This window comes from Amphiura filiformis, chromosome 9, assembly GCF_039555335.1.
Source record: "Amphiura filiformis chromosome 9, Afil_fr2py, whole genome shotgun sequence".
Lineage (NCBI taxonomy): Eukaryota > Metazoa > Echinodermata > Ophiuroidea > Amphilepidida > Amphiuridae > Amphiura > Amphiura filiformis.
Window position 1 is genome coordinate 18,120,932 of NC_092636.1, and position 13,152 is coordinate 18,134,083.

The 13,152-nt window shown below is 34.3% G+C and overlaps 1 protein-coding gene across 2 annotated transcripts in view; it reads left to right on the forward strand.

Moving 5' to 3' along the window:
• The window catches only part of LOC140160712 (sodium- and chloride-dependent glycine transporter 2-like), a 31,971-nt gene extending 20,532 nt beyond the window's left edge, over nt 1-11,439 (forward strand). The window contains exons 10-14 of one of the 2 annotated variants that reach the window (XM_072184004.1): nt 2,460-2,600; nt 3,483-3,582; nt 4,107-4,207; nt 5,597-5,767; nt 6,725-11,439. In XM_072184004.1, the coding sequence (XP_072040105.1) occupies nt 2,460-2,600; nt 3,483-3,582; nt 4,107-4,207; nt 5,597-5,767; nt 6,725-6,901 (690 nt within the window). In that variant the 3' untranslated portion in view covers nt 6,902-11,439. Of the gene's footprint in view, nt 1-1,508; nt 1,650-2,459; nt 2,601-3,482; nt 3,583-4,106; nt 4,208-5,596; nt 5,768-6,724 lie in introns of both variants that reach the window. The other variant, XM_072184003.1, reaches the window with a different exon arrangement.
• Nucleotides 11,440-13,152: the final 1,713 nt, after the last annotated feature.

Genomic DNA, 13,152 nt, shown 5'->3' on the forward strand with positions numbered 1-13,152 from the left:
CACATTTTACACTGTAACTCGGAATACAATTTGCCGACATTACGGCTCATTTGTGATGTATGGCCACATTTATCGTTGCGAGTTTCGCATACTGACGAACAATATAAACCGTCTGTTTGTATCAATGACGGTAGAGGGCGATATTATCGATTATTTTTTCAGTGAAAGTTACCGTCTTTTACATTTGTCGCTACCCGCGTTTAGCAAATCTCAAAAGGCACGTCACGCAATGGGATAAATATTATAAAAAATCATGTATCTAGCTATATACTTAACAGGATTTTAGGAATGGTTTATCTCGTATTCGCCAGGATGCCGATCACGACGATAGAATACAATTGAGAAATGAATTTATTATATTGTTTATCAGCTCACCATGGCCAACTAAGCATCATCTGCTTCTCAGTCATTTAATTGTAATAAAACTCTCATTAAATTAGACGTTATGTTATAGCATTTAGCTATACTTTGCTGCTTTGCTTTGCTTTGCTTTGTTTTGTTTTGCTTTGCTTTGCTTTGCTTTGCTTTGCTTTGCTTTGCTTTGCTTTGCTTTGCTTTCCTTTTGTATTTAACGCCCACTTAGCTGGCATGTGTTCATATATATATATATTCACTCAAAACTGTTAACTACTCCGTGTCTATAATTATAGCCTAAGCATGATAATTAATTAACTTAAAGCAATTTTGCACAAATCAAAATCATGCAATCTTATCAACATAATCAACATAATAATTATCATTGATATGGTCTGCCCGTTCTGTTTCAAGCCAAGCTACAAAGTATTGTAAAGCGTTGTCTTGATAAAACTTTCCTGCCTGAAATTGCACAGAATTCTGGCGATTCACAATACGATGCGCCGCCAGCGGTTGCTCTTGGTAGTCTGAGTTTTACCTGAATTTTCATGCGAGTGTGATAATCATAATGTTGAAAACAGCTCCACGAAGGATTCCGTGTGATCAATAGAAGAAAATGGATCTACTATTATATAAATTGCAAATTACAGTTTTACTGCGCATTCGCGTGTAACACTATTATATTGTCATTTAAACATACAATGACATTATGTTCCTGTGTTGTATTCGTATTACGCGGGCTTTGGATGTCGACATTTCCCATTATGCAGTGCGTATTTTGACCTCTCCCCCAGCAAACGCTGGTCACGAGTCACCCTATCTGATTTACTTGCATGAACATTTAGAGCGTGTCAGCAAAAAATGTCTATCAAAGATAACACATTAACACAATTGTCTTAAAGAAAGTTGTTCCTTATTCTAATAAACTTGATAAAGTTGAACATATTCTTCACTCAGAATGGAATAAATGAATTGGGATTCTTGCTCATTCTGTTGTCAATCCCTCGTTGGTTTTGAAAAACTTAAACTTGTTTCAGTCTAAAAATCGAGAATAATAGCAAAATACAACGTAGAACTAACACAGAAAAATTTTCAGTAGCTATAGCGTTTTGATTATTTTCGTGCACGGTGGTGGGATTATCTTATTGATTCAGATGGCAGCGTACGAAGCGATACTTACCAGTACACTGGATGACATTGGTGAAACCGGCAAGTGGTTACGACAACATAAAATGTTGGTCACTATTGCTGGATCTATTGTAATGTACCTAGCTGGTCTATCAATGGTGACACAGGTGTGTATTATTACGTTGGATATCTGTTACCCAATGTTGGGGCAAACTGTGATCAATTCAATTAAACGTTTGGTAAAACAATTCCATTAAAAGATAACGCTAAAGAATTTACTCAACAGTTGAGTTGGTTATTGTTGCCCCAATATTGGGTAAAACTTAACCAGCGTATTGACAATGTATGGACCCGAACTATGGTATTATTAGGTCTCTTATGATGATGAAAAGGTAAGATTAGAAGTACAGTACACGCCAAAATGTTAGCCCAAATAGGTAGGTAAGTTCTACCAAGACCACATGAGAAAATCGTTAGTGGTAAAAGACTGATATTTAGCGGGTTTGTTTGTGTGATTTAATTTTATTAAACCAAAATTGAATTTGTTAAAAATCAGTCATTTGTCACTATCGAATGATCTATAGAATATTTCATTGATCATCTCAATCTATCATATAATTTATCATTTCGGTAATTCACGAAATACTTTGGAGAGAACCCAAACTAAAATACAGCACCATGCAACATTGATGTGCACGTCGACAATGACGTAATTGGGTTCTTTGTTAAGGATTTCGGGAATAGCCGAAATGGTGAATTACAAGCCTTCATAATGCAACGCTATCTGTCTATAAGTGTGTCAAGACATCCCACAAGTACCACGTCTGGTAGAATATTTATTCGCATCTAGCTTCACCGCAGCGCTCCACATGGCCATCTGCTCCAGTGCATCAAACGCCTTCTCCATACCGACCGTGTACTCTTTACCAGTTAAAATTTTGAATTTTAACACATCCTTTGGTAATCAAATATATCAGATGGCTGTGGTGGAGGCATGCGTCATGAGCAGTATAGATGATTTACAAGATTACAGCAATTTTTTCCGAAAACACAAAGGAATAATCACGATAGGCACATGTGTTGTAATGTTCCTTATTGGTCTAGCAATGTGTACACAGGTGAGTACTTTGAACGTTTGAAACTTTGTGAAAGTGCAGTGAAGGTGTGGGTGTTGGATGGGGTGTATGAGGGGTATGAGGTGGTTGCGTGTCCTCTTATATGCATAATTGTTCGTCCTTTTGTGTTACTGTTTGCCATATTTGTACATGTTAAGGAAATGTGCTATTTTACAAACGGTGTGTGTGTGTGGGGGGGTGCACTTGTGCCGGCATTCTTTATGGGGTACTGTGTAGGTTGAAGCAATAGCTTGTGGGGTACAACTTCTTTATGGGGTATAAATTATGGATCCCACAAAGAAATATAGCTCATAGGACCCCATAAGGTCTGAAACGCGTGCAGAAATGCTATTTTAGAGGTACCTCATAAGGGGGGGGGGGGGGGTCTGTGTGAAAATTCGTTCCTCACAAACTGTTGGTGGTATGTTTTTGGTACCCCACAAGAATGGTGTGATAAGAAATATACCCCACAAAGAACCACTGGCCTATTTTATACACACATAATGATGGACCCCACAAGAATCCTGGTGTAAGGGGGGGGGGGTGTCAGTAACTATAACTGGGGTGTGCGCAAGTAGGATATATGGTGTATTCACTTTAAAATTGCACGAATTTCCAATCAACGGTTCCTATGCTCACGATGATTAAACTTTTGATATTTGGTATTAACCTTCGACGGAAAGTGTATAGAAAATTATTATATGAATTATTTTGCAATAAACTGATCAGACTCTGATTAAATGTGGACGGAACTAGTGGCGACTTTTTAATTTGGCTGTGTTTATATTAAATACTCGCGGTAAATAATACTACACAACAGCGTTTTAAAATATAATTATAATATAGGTTGCAATGATACTGACTTTGTTTTCTTTTGTTTTGCAGGGAGGTATTTATCTTTTGAATTTAATTAATGTGTATGGAGTAGGAATGAATATACTAATTCTGGCATTTTTAGAATGCGTAGCTGTAGCCTTTGTATATGGTAAGAAAAGAGAAAGTCGTTTAAATCGTTAAAAAAATGTTCATTCACAAAATGTGTGTGCGTTTGTTTTTCGTCTGGGCTGTAAGCAGCATGGGCCGGTTTCGTGAAGCATGGCTAGTTGTCACCAGGCTTCCCAATTAGTCCAATTATCAGTGCTTACAATTTCACATTGTACGTACAACACCTGGAAAAAAAATATATGGACACATATTGGTAGGGCTAGCCTACTGGCTTAGGATGCCCACTACTAGCCAATCTTTGAGAGATCGGACCTATATATGTTTAGCAAATGTCAACACTCCTGGTTGATAAAAATGTTTTTATCTTTAGTATTTCAGAATCTATCCTCTATTATGTTTCTTTAGAATAATTTTTATGATGTTATAATGCTTTACATAACGTTTTTTAGTCAGTATGGTCAGGCTTAAATTGTGTCAACTCGCAAAAGTAAATTATGTTGAATGTTACAATAAGTGAATCTTCATCTTACTCTAGTTCTCGTTCTTTTCCCCTTGTATATGTAGGTATTGATAGGTTTATGAATGATTTAGAAGTTATGCTAGGATTTCGTCCAAGTATCTTCTGGAAAATCTCTTGGATGTTCATCTCGCCCATATTCCTGCTGGTAAGCTGGTTTATATCTGATTGACCTTTTCGGTAAATACAATAAGCCTTTGCGAGTACACCTGAGATGTCGTCATTTGACTTCACGCCGCTCTGCGCCGATGCGTACATCGTTTAGCGAACATCGTTACTGCGGATTGGAAGTCGGCGTGACGTCAAATGACGACATCTCAGGTGTACTTGCAAAGGCTTATGGGATTTACCGAAAAGGTCAATTCTTAAATCGGGGAAATGTAAATTATCTCATCAGGGTATCTCATCATACTTTTAAAACCCCTGTTATAGCGCCGTCATATCATGCACAACTTTTTTTGCCTGAAAGTTTTACCGACAGAGGCGCTCTTTTCCCGTTTTATGAGGGACGAATGAATTTAACCACACGAGTACACGTCACTTTAATTAGGCTACCATCAGAGTGGGTTACCATAATCATAATGTATAAAAAAATGTTGGGCGGTACCCACAGGTTTTAATTTCTTGGAGTACTGAGCATTTTTATACAGTGCTATGGTATAAAACTGCTAAAACACTGCCATTCTTACATGTCCTTACTGACTTATTTGCTATAGTAATTCCTACATGTCCTTACTGACTTATTTGCTATAGTAATATACTAAAAAAATAAATAACAATATTCTGTTAAAATGAACAACAATATTCAGTTAAGTTTCACAATCACGCATAGGTTAAAAGAGATTCGGAAAACTATTATTAACTGCACAATATGATGAATCATTTCAATGTTTGATAATAAAAAAAAGTGCCAACATTTGGGAGCAAAACATAGGTTATTGTAGAACATACAATATTTTGTTTTAAATACATAAAGTTTTGTCATTTACTTGAGCTGCGAGAGGAAACATCAGTCTTGCTAATGCTGTGGATACCAGATACCCAGCAAACACAAAATGTTTTACAGAAAACGTTTAAATGTCCGGTAAATAAATTGTATAAAACGTTTTTAAATAACACTCAAAAGCAATTTCGAAAACTTGCTTCAAAACATTTCAACACAACACGTTTAAGTGGTGTCCAAAATTTGCAAAAATATGTACATTTGCCAAAATATTTTACAATAACAATTAATTATTGACAACATTAACAAAATATTATTTTAGTTTTCTTTTCATATGAAACGTTTTAAAACATGTGCATGAACTTTATATTACGCGACATTTAAATGTTTTTTTAAAATGTTTTGACTAAAACCAAAACACATATGACCTATTCATGAAGTGTTAAAAATATTTTTGCGTTTGCTGGTTCCTTTTAAATATCCGTTATTTCCAATCGTATCTATAGTTTTATTTCTAGAGCATCTATTATCAAGGTCCTGGAGGATAAGGTCAATTTACTTATGCGCTTTTTTTCAATTATTATATCTTTGTAGTTTGTTTTGGTGTTCTCTTTCGTGTTATATGAACCCCTTAAGTATGGTGAAGATTACATATATCCAGATTGGGCCATTGCCATTGGTTGGCTGCTACTCGTCACTTCGTTGTTCCCCGCTGTTGGATATCCATTCTATTCAATGTGGCAACAGGAAGGCGGCCTGTTTGAGGTAAGATAAACAAACATGTGGTAGAGTAAACTTGTTCCCTCAAAAGTGAACATTTGATTACCTCGAGAGATTTATTTTTGATCCACCCTAGATATAATAGATAGATGACATAGATAAATACATAACATAATATGCTCTCATTGATTTATTTAAGGTTAGCAACTATTTTAAACTGTTGCGATTTGGTAGTTCACATCATCTTGCGAATGGTAGTGAGCTTTGGCAAAAATTGCATTGATCATTTCAGTGTGTGTAAAAATTCAAATATCATATACTTTTGTAGGTCCTGTGGTTCTTGAGTTATGTTGTAAAGAGGGCTGAAACAACAACACTTTTTGTAAAACGTACTGTACATAACTCATTAACAACAATAAATCATGCAAGTTTTCAAAATCAAGGTAACATCAAAGTGTTATTTTTCAATAATAATTGATTTATGTCATGAAAATAGCTGATCAATCAAAATCAAATTCATTGGGATTGATCATAACAGGTAATATATTTTACATATACAATGAAAAGCCATGGCGACAAAGTGCAACCTTGTAGTATTCCTAAGCCAGTCCATTGCAGCGTCACCATGCGTGCATACCGACTGGTGATGACGCAAGTCATGGTTATTGTAAACATAGTCCAGTCCGTTTACCTTCCTCGAGTCATTAAAGTAAAATCAAATTTGTAATTTTTGCAGGAATCTCTTATGCTAATTGGATTCCTTGCATCATTTCCTTTCTGAAAATATATACTTTTATATACTTCCCATCATTACATTTCGAGATACAATAACAAACAATATCTAAACTGACTCGAGATAGAAAAGGAGAAAGGTACAGGCTATAGTTAAATTCATACGAACTGAGAGTGAGAACGGAGGGATAACATGTCCCCAGTTCTCCCTCAGAGTGTAACAGGAACACCGAGGTTAATTTTGGGATACCTATCACTTTTAATCCACAGCGTTTAAAACAGTCTATGCAACCAACTAAAGATTGGGGCCCTGCACTAAATCAAAATAGGAAACAAGCAGGATATAGAGTACTACCCATGCGTGAGAAAATAGACTCGTCAGGAACCAGGAATCGACTGCAGAATGGTAAAAACTACTCTCCAATTGATGACACTACTGTTGTTTGATGCACTTCTATTTACTAGATCACACGCAGGGGTGGATCCAGGTTATTTATAAAAAGAGGGTGCCGAGTGGTTGATATAATCCCAAAACAGGCTGGATTTGCATAATTTAGTTGTCAAAAGAGGGACAGACAAGGCCACCTTGTGACCCCCTCTGGAATCTGGATCCGTCCCTGACAGGATACGATTACTAGCAACCAAATTTATAACTGTCTTTCATTAATGGACTTTATGCCTATGTTGTGTAACCAGTCCTTATGAGTTATAAATCACCCAGCAAACACAAAAATGTTTATTAAACGACATTAATCAATTTAATAAATTTTGGATTCATACATTAACATGCTATAAACGTGTTTTGGTTTGGTTAAAACGTTTTAATAACATTTGAATGTCAGGTTATAAAAAGGTCAGGAAAACATTTTAAAACGTTTTATATAACAAAAAGCCCAATACAAGAACATTTTTAACACATCAAAACGTCGTAAAGTGTGGCAAACATTCAATTGAATTGAATTGAATTCAATTCAATTCAATTCAAGAAACATTTATTTAACAACTTTCACAGCAAAAATACACGATATAATGACAAACCAATTACATACAAAACAAAGTAGTGTATCCGATCACTTTAATGCAAAATATTTTGTCAACATTTAAATAAGATTATGTTAGAATGTTTCACACAAAGTTTTCAAAATTATTTTTAATGCTATTAAAACGTTTTTTATACCATTAATTTTGTAAAACCGACATTTATACGTTTCCTGTGAGGCGTTTTGTGTTTGGTGGGTATACCCACGCCACCTTAGACTGTATCAGTTATTCTGTATAGTTATACCCTAACTTTCTCAGGGTCATTTTAACTTATTGAATAGTGACTGTATATTACTTATTTTGTAATAATTATAAAAACTATGAATGAGATATTTACCATTAAATTGTAAAATACCTGGATGTATAATATAAATATTTTTATGTTCTTGTAGTAAAGTGTACATGACTAGAGAGTTTAATTAAAGTATTTTAACTATCAGAGATATTTTATAAATCAACCATTAACAGCTGAATAAATTGTATTGATATATCTTCTTTTTTCTTAGTGACTCATATCTATTTGTATCTAAACGCATGCTAAACGCCTAACATGTTTAAAAAAAGCGTTACAGCTCTACCGGGTAGCTAAACGACATGTTTAGATATCAAACACCAACCTGTACATAATCTAAGCAATACAGTTGATGTTTGATATCTAAACATATATCATATAAACACAAGCTAAACATGGTGTTTAGGTTGGGCTATAAGAGTTTAGGTTGCATTTAGATACAAATTCAAAGTGCGATAACTTTTAAACCAAAGTGACAGTGTTCATTTTATTTTGGATTTGTGATGTGTGGAAGAATTGGTTTCAAAATATGAAACCCTTTTTTGAAATGGTACATGTAGATAATAATAAAATATTGGCCAAACGCCTAACGTGTTAAAAAATATTACAGCTAGGGATCTACAGTGTAATATCTATGAATTAGATATTTACCGTTACATTGTAAAATACCTGGATGTATAATATAGATATTTTTATGTTCTTGTAGTAAAGTGTACATGACTAGAGACTTTAATTAAAGTATTTTAACTATGAGAGATATTTTATAAATCAACCATTAACAGCTGAATAAATTGTATTGATAATATCTTCTTTTTTCTTAGTGACTCATATCAATTTGTATATAAACGCATGCTAAACGCTTAATGTGTTTTAAAAGCGTTACAGCTCTACCGGGTAGCTAAACGACATGTTTAGATATCAAACATCAACATGTATATAATCTAAGCAATACAGTTGATGTTTGATATCTAAACATATATCATATAAACACAAGCTAAACATGGTGTTTAGGTTGGGCTATAAGAGTTTAGGTTGCATTTAGATACAAATTCATAGTGCGATAACTTTTCAACCAAAGTGACGGTGTTGATTTTATTTTGGATTTGTGATGTGTGGAAGAATTGGTTTCAAAATATGAAACCCTTTTCTGAGTGAAAGGTACATGTAGATAATAATAAAAAAATTGGCTAAACGCCTAACGTGTTAAAAAATATTACAGCTAGGGATCTACAGTGTAATATCTATGAATTAGATATTTACCGTTACATTGTAAAATACCTGGATGGATAATATAAATATTTGTATGTTCTTGTAGTAAAGTGTACATGACTAGAGAGTTTAATTAAAGTATTTTAACTATCAGAGATATTTTATAAATCAACCATTAACAGCTGAATAAATTTTAATGATAATATCTTTTTTTTTTATTACTAGTTTTCTAATGTATTAGAATATTTGATGTATTTAATACACATCGTAGGTTTAATTATCATTGTTATATACAGGCTGTATCAAAATGATAGGTACACATCAATTTGATATTTATTGAAAAGCCTGCCTCTTCCAAATGCAACATACTCTTGAAATGTCCAGAATGTATATTTTTTTCTTAGTGACTGTTGTATAATTATTACTTATTTTGGAATAATTATACACTGTACATTTTCATATCAATTTGTATATAAACACATGCTAAACGCCTGACGTGTTTAAAAGTGTTACAGCTCTACCGTTTAGTTAATCGACATGCTTAGATATCAACCTGTATATAAAAAAGCTAAACATGGTGTTTAGGATGGGGTATAAGTGTTTAGGATGTGTTTAGATACAAATTCTAAGTGCGATAATTTGTAAAGCAAAGGGATGGTGTTGATTTTATTTTGTATTTGTGATATGTGGGAGAATAGGTTTCACAATATATAACCGTTTTCTGAAAAAGTACATGTAGATAATAAGAAAAATTTGGCTAAACGCCCAACGTGTTTAAAAGTGTTACAGCTAGTGATTTACAGTGTAATAACTGTGAAGGAGATATTTACCATTAAATTGTAATAAACCTGGATATGTAATATTATATTTTTATTTTATTGTAAGTAAAATGTACATGACCAGTGACTTTAATTAAAGTATTTTAACTATCAGAGATATTTTATAAATCAACCATTAACAGCTGAATAAATTGTAATGATAATATCTTTTTTTTTATCTCTAGTTTTCTAATGTATTAGAATATTTGATGTATTTAATACACAGCGTAGGTTTAACCATTATACAGGCTGTATCAAAATGATTGGTACACATCAATTTGATGTTTATTGAAAAGCCTGCCTCTTCCAAATGCAACATTGGATGCTCTTGAAATGTCCAGAATGTATAGTTTATGACTTGTTGTACAAATTATTTGGCCTCTTATGTTGATCAATGAAAACTGATGAGTACCAATCATTTTGATGCAGCTTGTATGGTTTACTTCTAAATGTATATAGCTATGTTTACATTATCATGTTGTATGTCTTCTGTCGTGATGGTGCTGCTACGCTTGGAACCTTTTTGATCTCTATATGGAACCGTCGCTCAAAATGGTTAAAACATTTCTGGCCCTTTTTGGTTTTTTCAAAGAACCATTTCAGGCTCTTCAGAACTTGTAGGTTCTTTCTTTAAAGAACCATTTAACAGGTTTTACAGACCTTTTAGGTTCTTCAAAGAACCCTCTCGGATTAAAGTAGAACCCTTCCAAAATAGTTTAGAACATTTTGGGGTTCAGGAATCCTCGTAATATGTTCCTAAACTATTTTGTAAAGGCACTGTAACGATGAAAACAGGTCAGCACACACAAAAATCAATTTTTTTAAATATCTTTTTGGCTCTTTATGGAATCATTGCTAAGGGAGGTTCTGTATAGAGAACTAGAAGGTTTTTAAGTTGAACCTTTATTTCTCAGAGTGTATACAGACATAATTTATTTGAAAATAAATACGTGCGTTGTAGCACGTTCTGAATTTCTGTTTGGAGTATTATGCTCTGACTCTGTTGTTTAACTAGGGACATTATTGTAAATCGATTATTTGAAGAAAAAAAAACCACGCCACAATATTTTATGTATATTTTAAAGATATAATATGACGAGCGAAAAGTTTCTTACGATCACTGGGCTGTGATCATATTATAACAAAAATAACTAATTGTAACATATTTTAACTTAAAATGTTGTTTATCGTTCCTTTCGTTCCTTTTTATTTCGCTAAGATGTTTTGTTTAGATTGATAATTTTAAATATGAACAGGCTGATTTTGGACTTCTTTTACTCGGGATTGGGTAGTGTGATATTGAGAGAGGAACGATGAGTTCGAGTGTAAGTCGACTGCTCAGTGCCGGAGGTGGGTAAGTGCAATAGCTGCTATGTGTAGCTGCCATGTTTAAGATGAGTACAAGATACAGTGTGTAAATTGCTAAATGTTCACAGGGCAGCAATTGTACTTACCCACTTTTGGCACTGAGCAGTCTAAGTGTGTGAAGTAAAACTCGTATTTTATAGGTCTGAGTAATGCGATGGTGAATTAAGTTTGTACTTTAATTTAATCGCAGTCTGTCAAACTGTAAGAATACGTAAATATTATAAGACGTTCAGTTGAATAAATATTACAGGATATTATGAATGAACTTGGTCTCAATTTAATACGGCGCGATAAGCTCCCATTCAGATGGAGTCATGACGACGGATCCTCAGTTTGTATGCCTCCCCACCTTTAGGCTAAAGGCCCCCCCCCCCCCTCACAACACACACATTTCAAGCCGGATTGACGCTAATCCACTCAGTAGTCAGGGCCGGATTTACCATGTAGGGCCAGATGGGCGGTTCTCGCACATATCAGCCATATGTCCTAGTGAAATCTAAAAAACTTTGCCACTGAGTGCACATGCCTTCCTCACGGTGCGTTTGGGGGCCTCCAAATTTTGGCCTGGCCCAGGGCCCCCCAAAAAGGTAAATCCGGCCCTGTCAGTAGTTCTACATGCAACTACACACATTGCTAAAAGGTATTGCAAAATCCAAAAATCGGACCGAAAATAAAAGTTATTTGGTAAAATTGAGTTTACACACAATCGGTTATTATCGGTTCCACATTATAGCTACAATTCTGGTTTACCCTGCTATGTTTTAAGGTTAGGGTTTGGGTTAGGGTTATAATTCGGGTGGGTTAGGATTTTATGGGAAGAAACCTGACCAGAATTATGTCAGGTTTCTTCCCATAAAACGGTTAACGTTAGCCCATTCCAGAAAAATACGAGGGCTGGTCAATAAGTTCCCGCAACTATTGTATGTCTCCACTCATGCATGACTTGGGTGACTGTTACTTAGGCACCAGAAACAAATATGTTCGATCTTTGGATCGACCGTCGGTGCTGCTTCGATGCTTGTTATTAATGAACTATCAACTAATTAATCAGAATTAACGCTAAATTTATATTGGTCAATATCCCAACAGGCACAAATTAATATTTTTTCCCAATTAACAATAGTAAATTAATTGATTTCATAAATGATAAGGATCGACTAAGCATCGATGGTCGATCGAAAGATCGAACTAATTTGTTTTTATTGCCTTACGCTAAATACAAGTTTGTACTTTTGACTTTCAAAACAAATATGTATTAGCGATGTTGAATACTTGATCACGTAATGACATTAGCATAAACACAATAGCGTATGGACACTGTCTGCTTTATGGTGAAAAGTAGTTCAGTGTACATATAGCAATGACTTTATGAGATTACGTAATCAAAGATACTCTAATACTAATTGTTATCTTGGTGTAACACATAACAAACTAATTGTTTATGTGTTTTGAAAGACAAAGGTAAAAACTTTATTGATCGTAAGTAACAGTCATCTAAGTCATGCATGAGCGGAGATAAAAATAGTTGTGGGATATTATTGACCATCCCTCGTACATCACTAATTGTACTAAATGTCCATGTCTTTAGATTTTTAAAGTTTACTTCGAGCTAAATTATCAATATAAAATATATAAATTCTTAATAATTTTTCCTAAAATGTGTTTATATTATCGCGCGAATTTCAAAAAACAAACAAACGTTGATGTGTTTTATGTGCTCTCAGGTCAGGTCCCACAAACAATACTGTGCAAACAGGACTATCCGATCACTTAAACCCATTTCTATCATTGTCAATGGTTAGGTCCTATTTAAGTCAACTTTCTTGTTACATAGGGGTGCTGAAGAAATTTTGTAATAGCCAGAAGCTCCTAGAGTCAGGAGAAAATTATGGTGAACAGCTGAATTCACGACTTTTACAGATGATATGAATCAGATATGAAAGCAGATGCTCTTCGTTAGGAATGTTTTA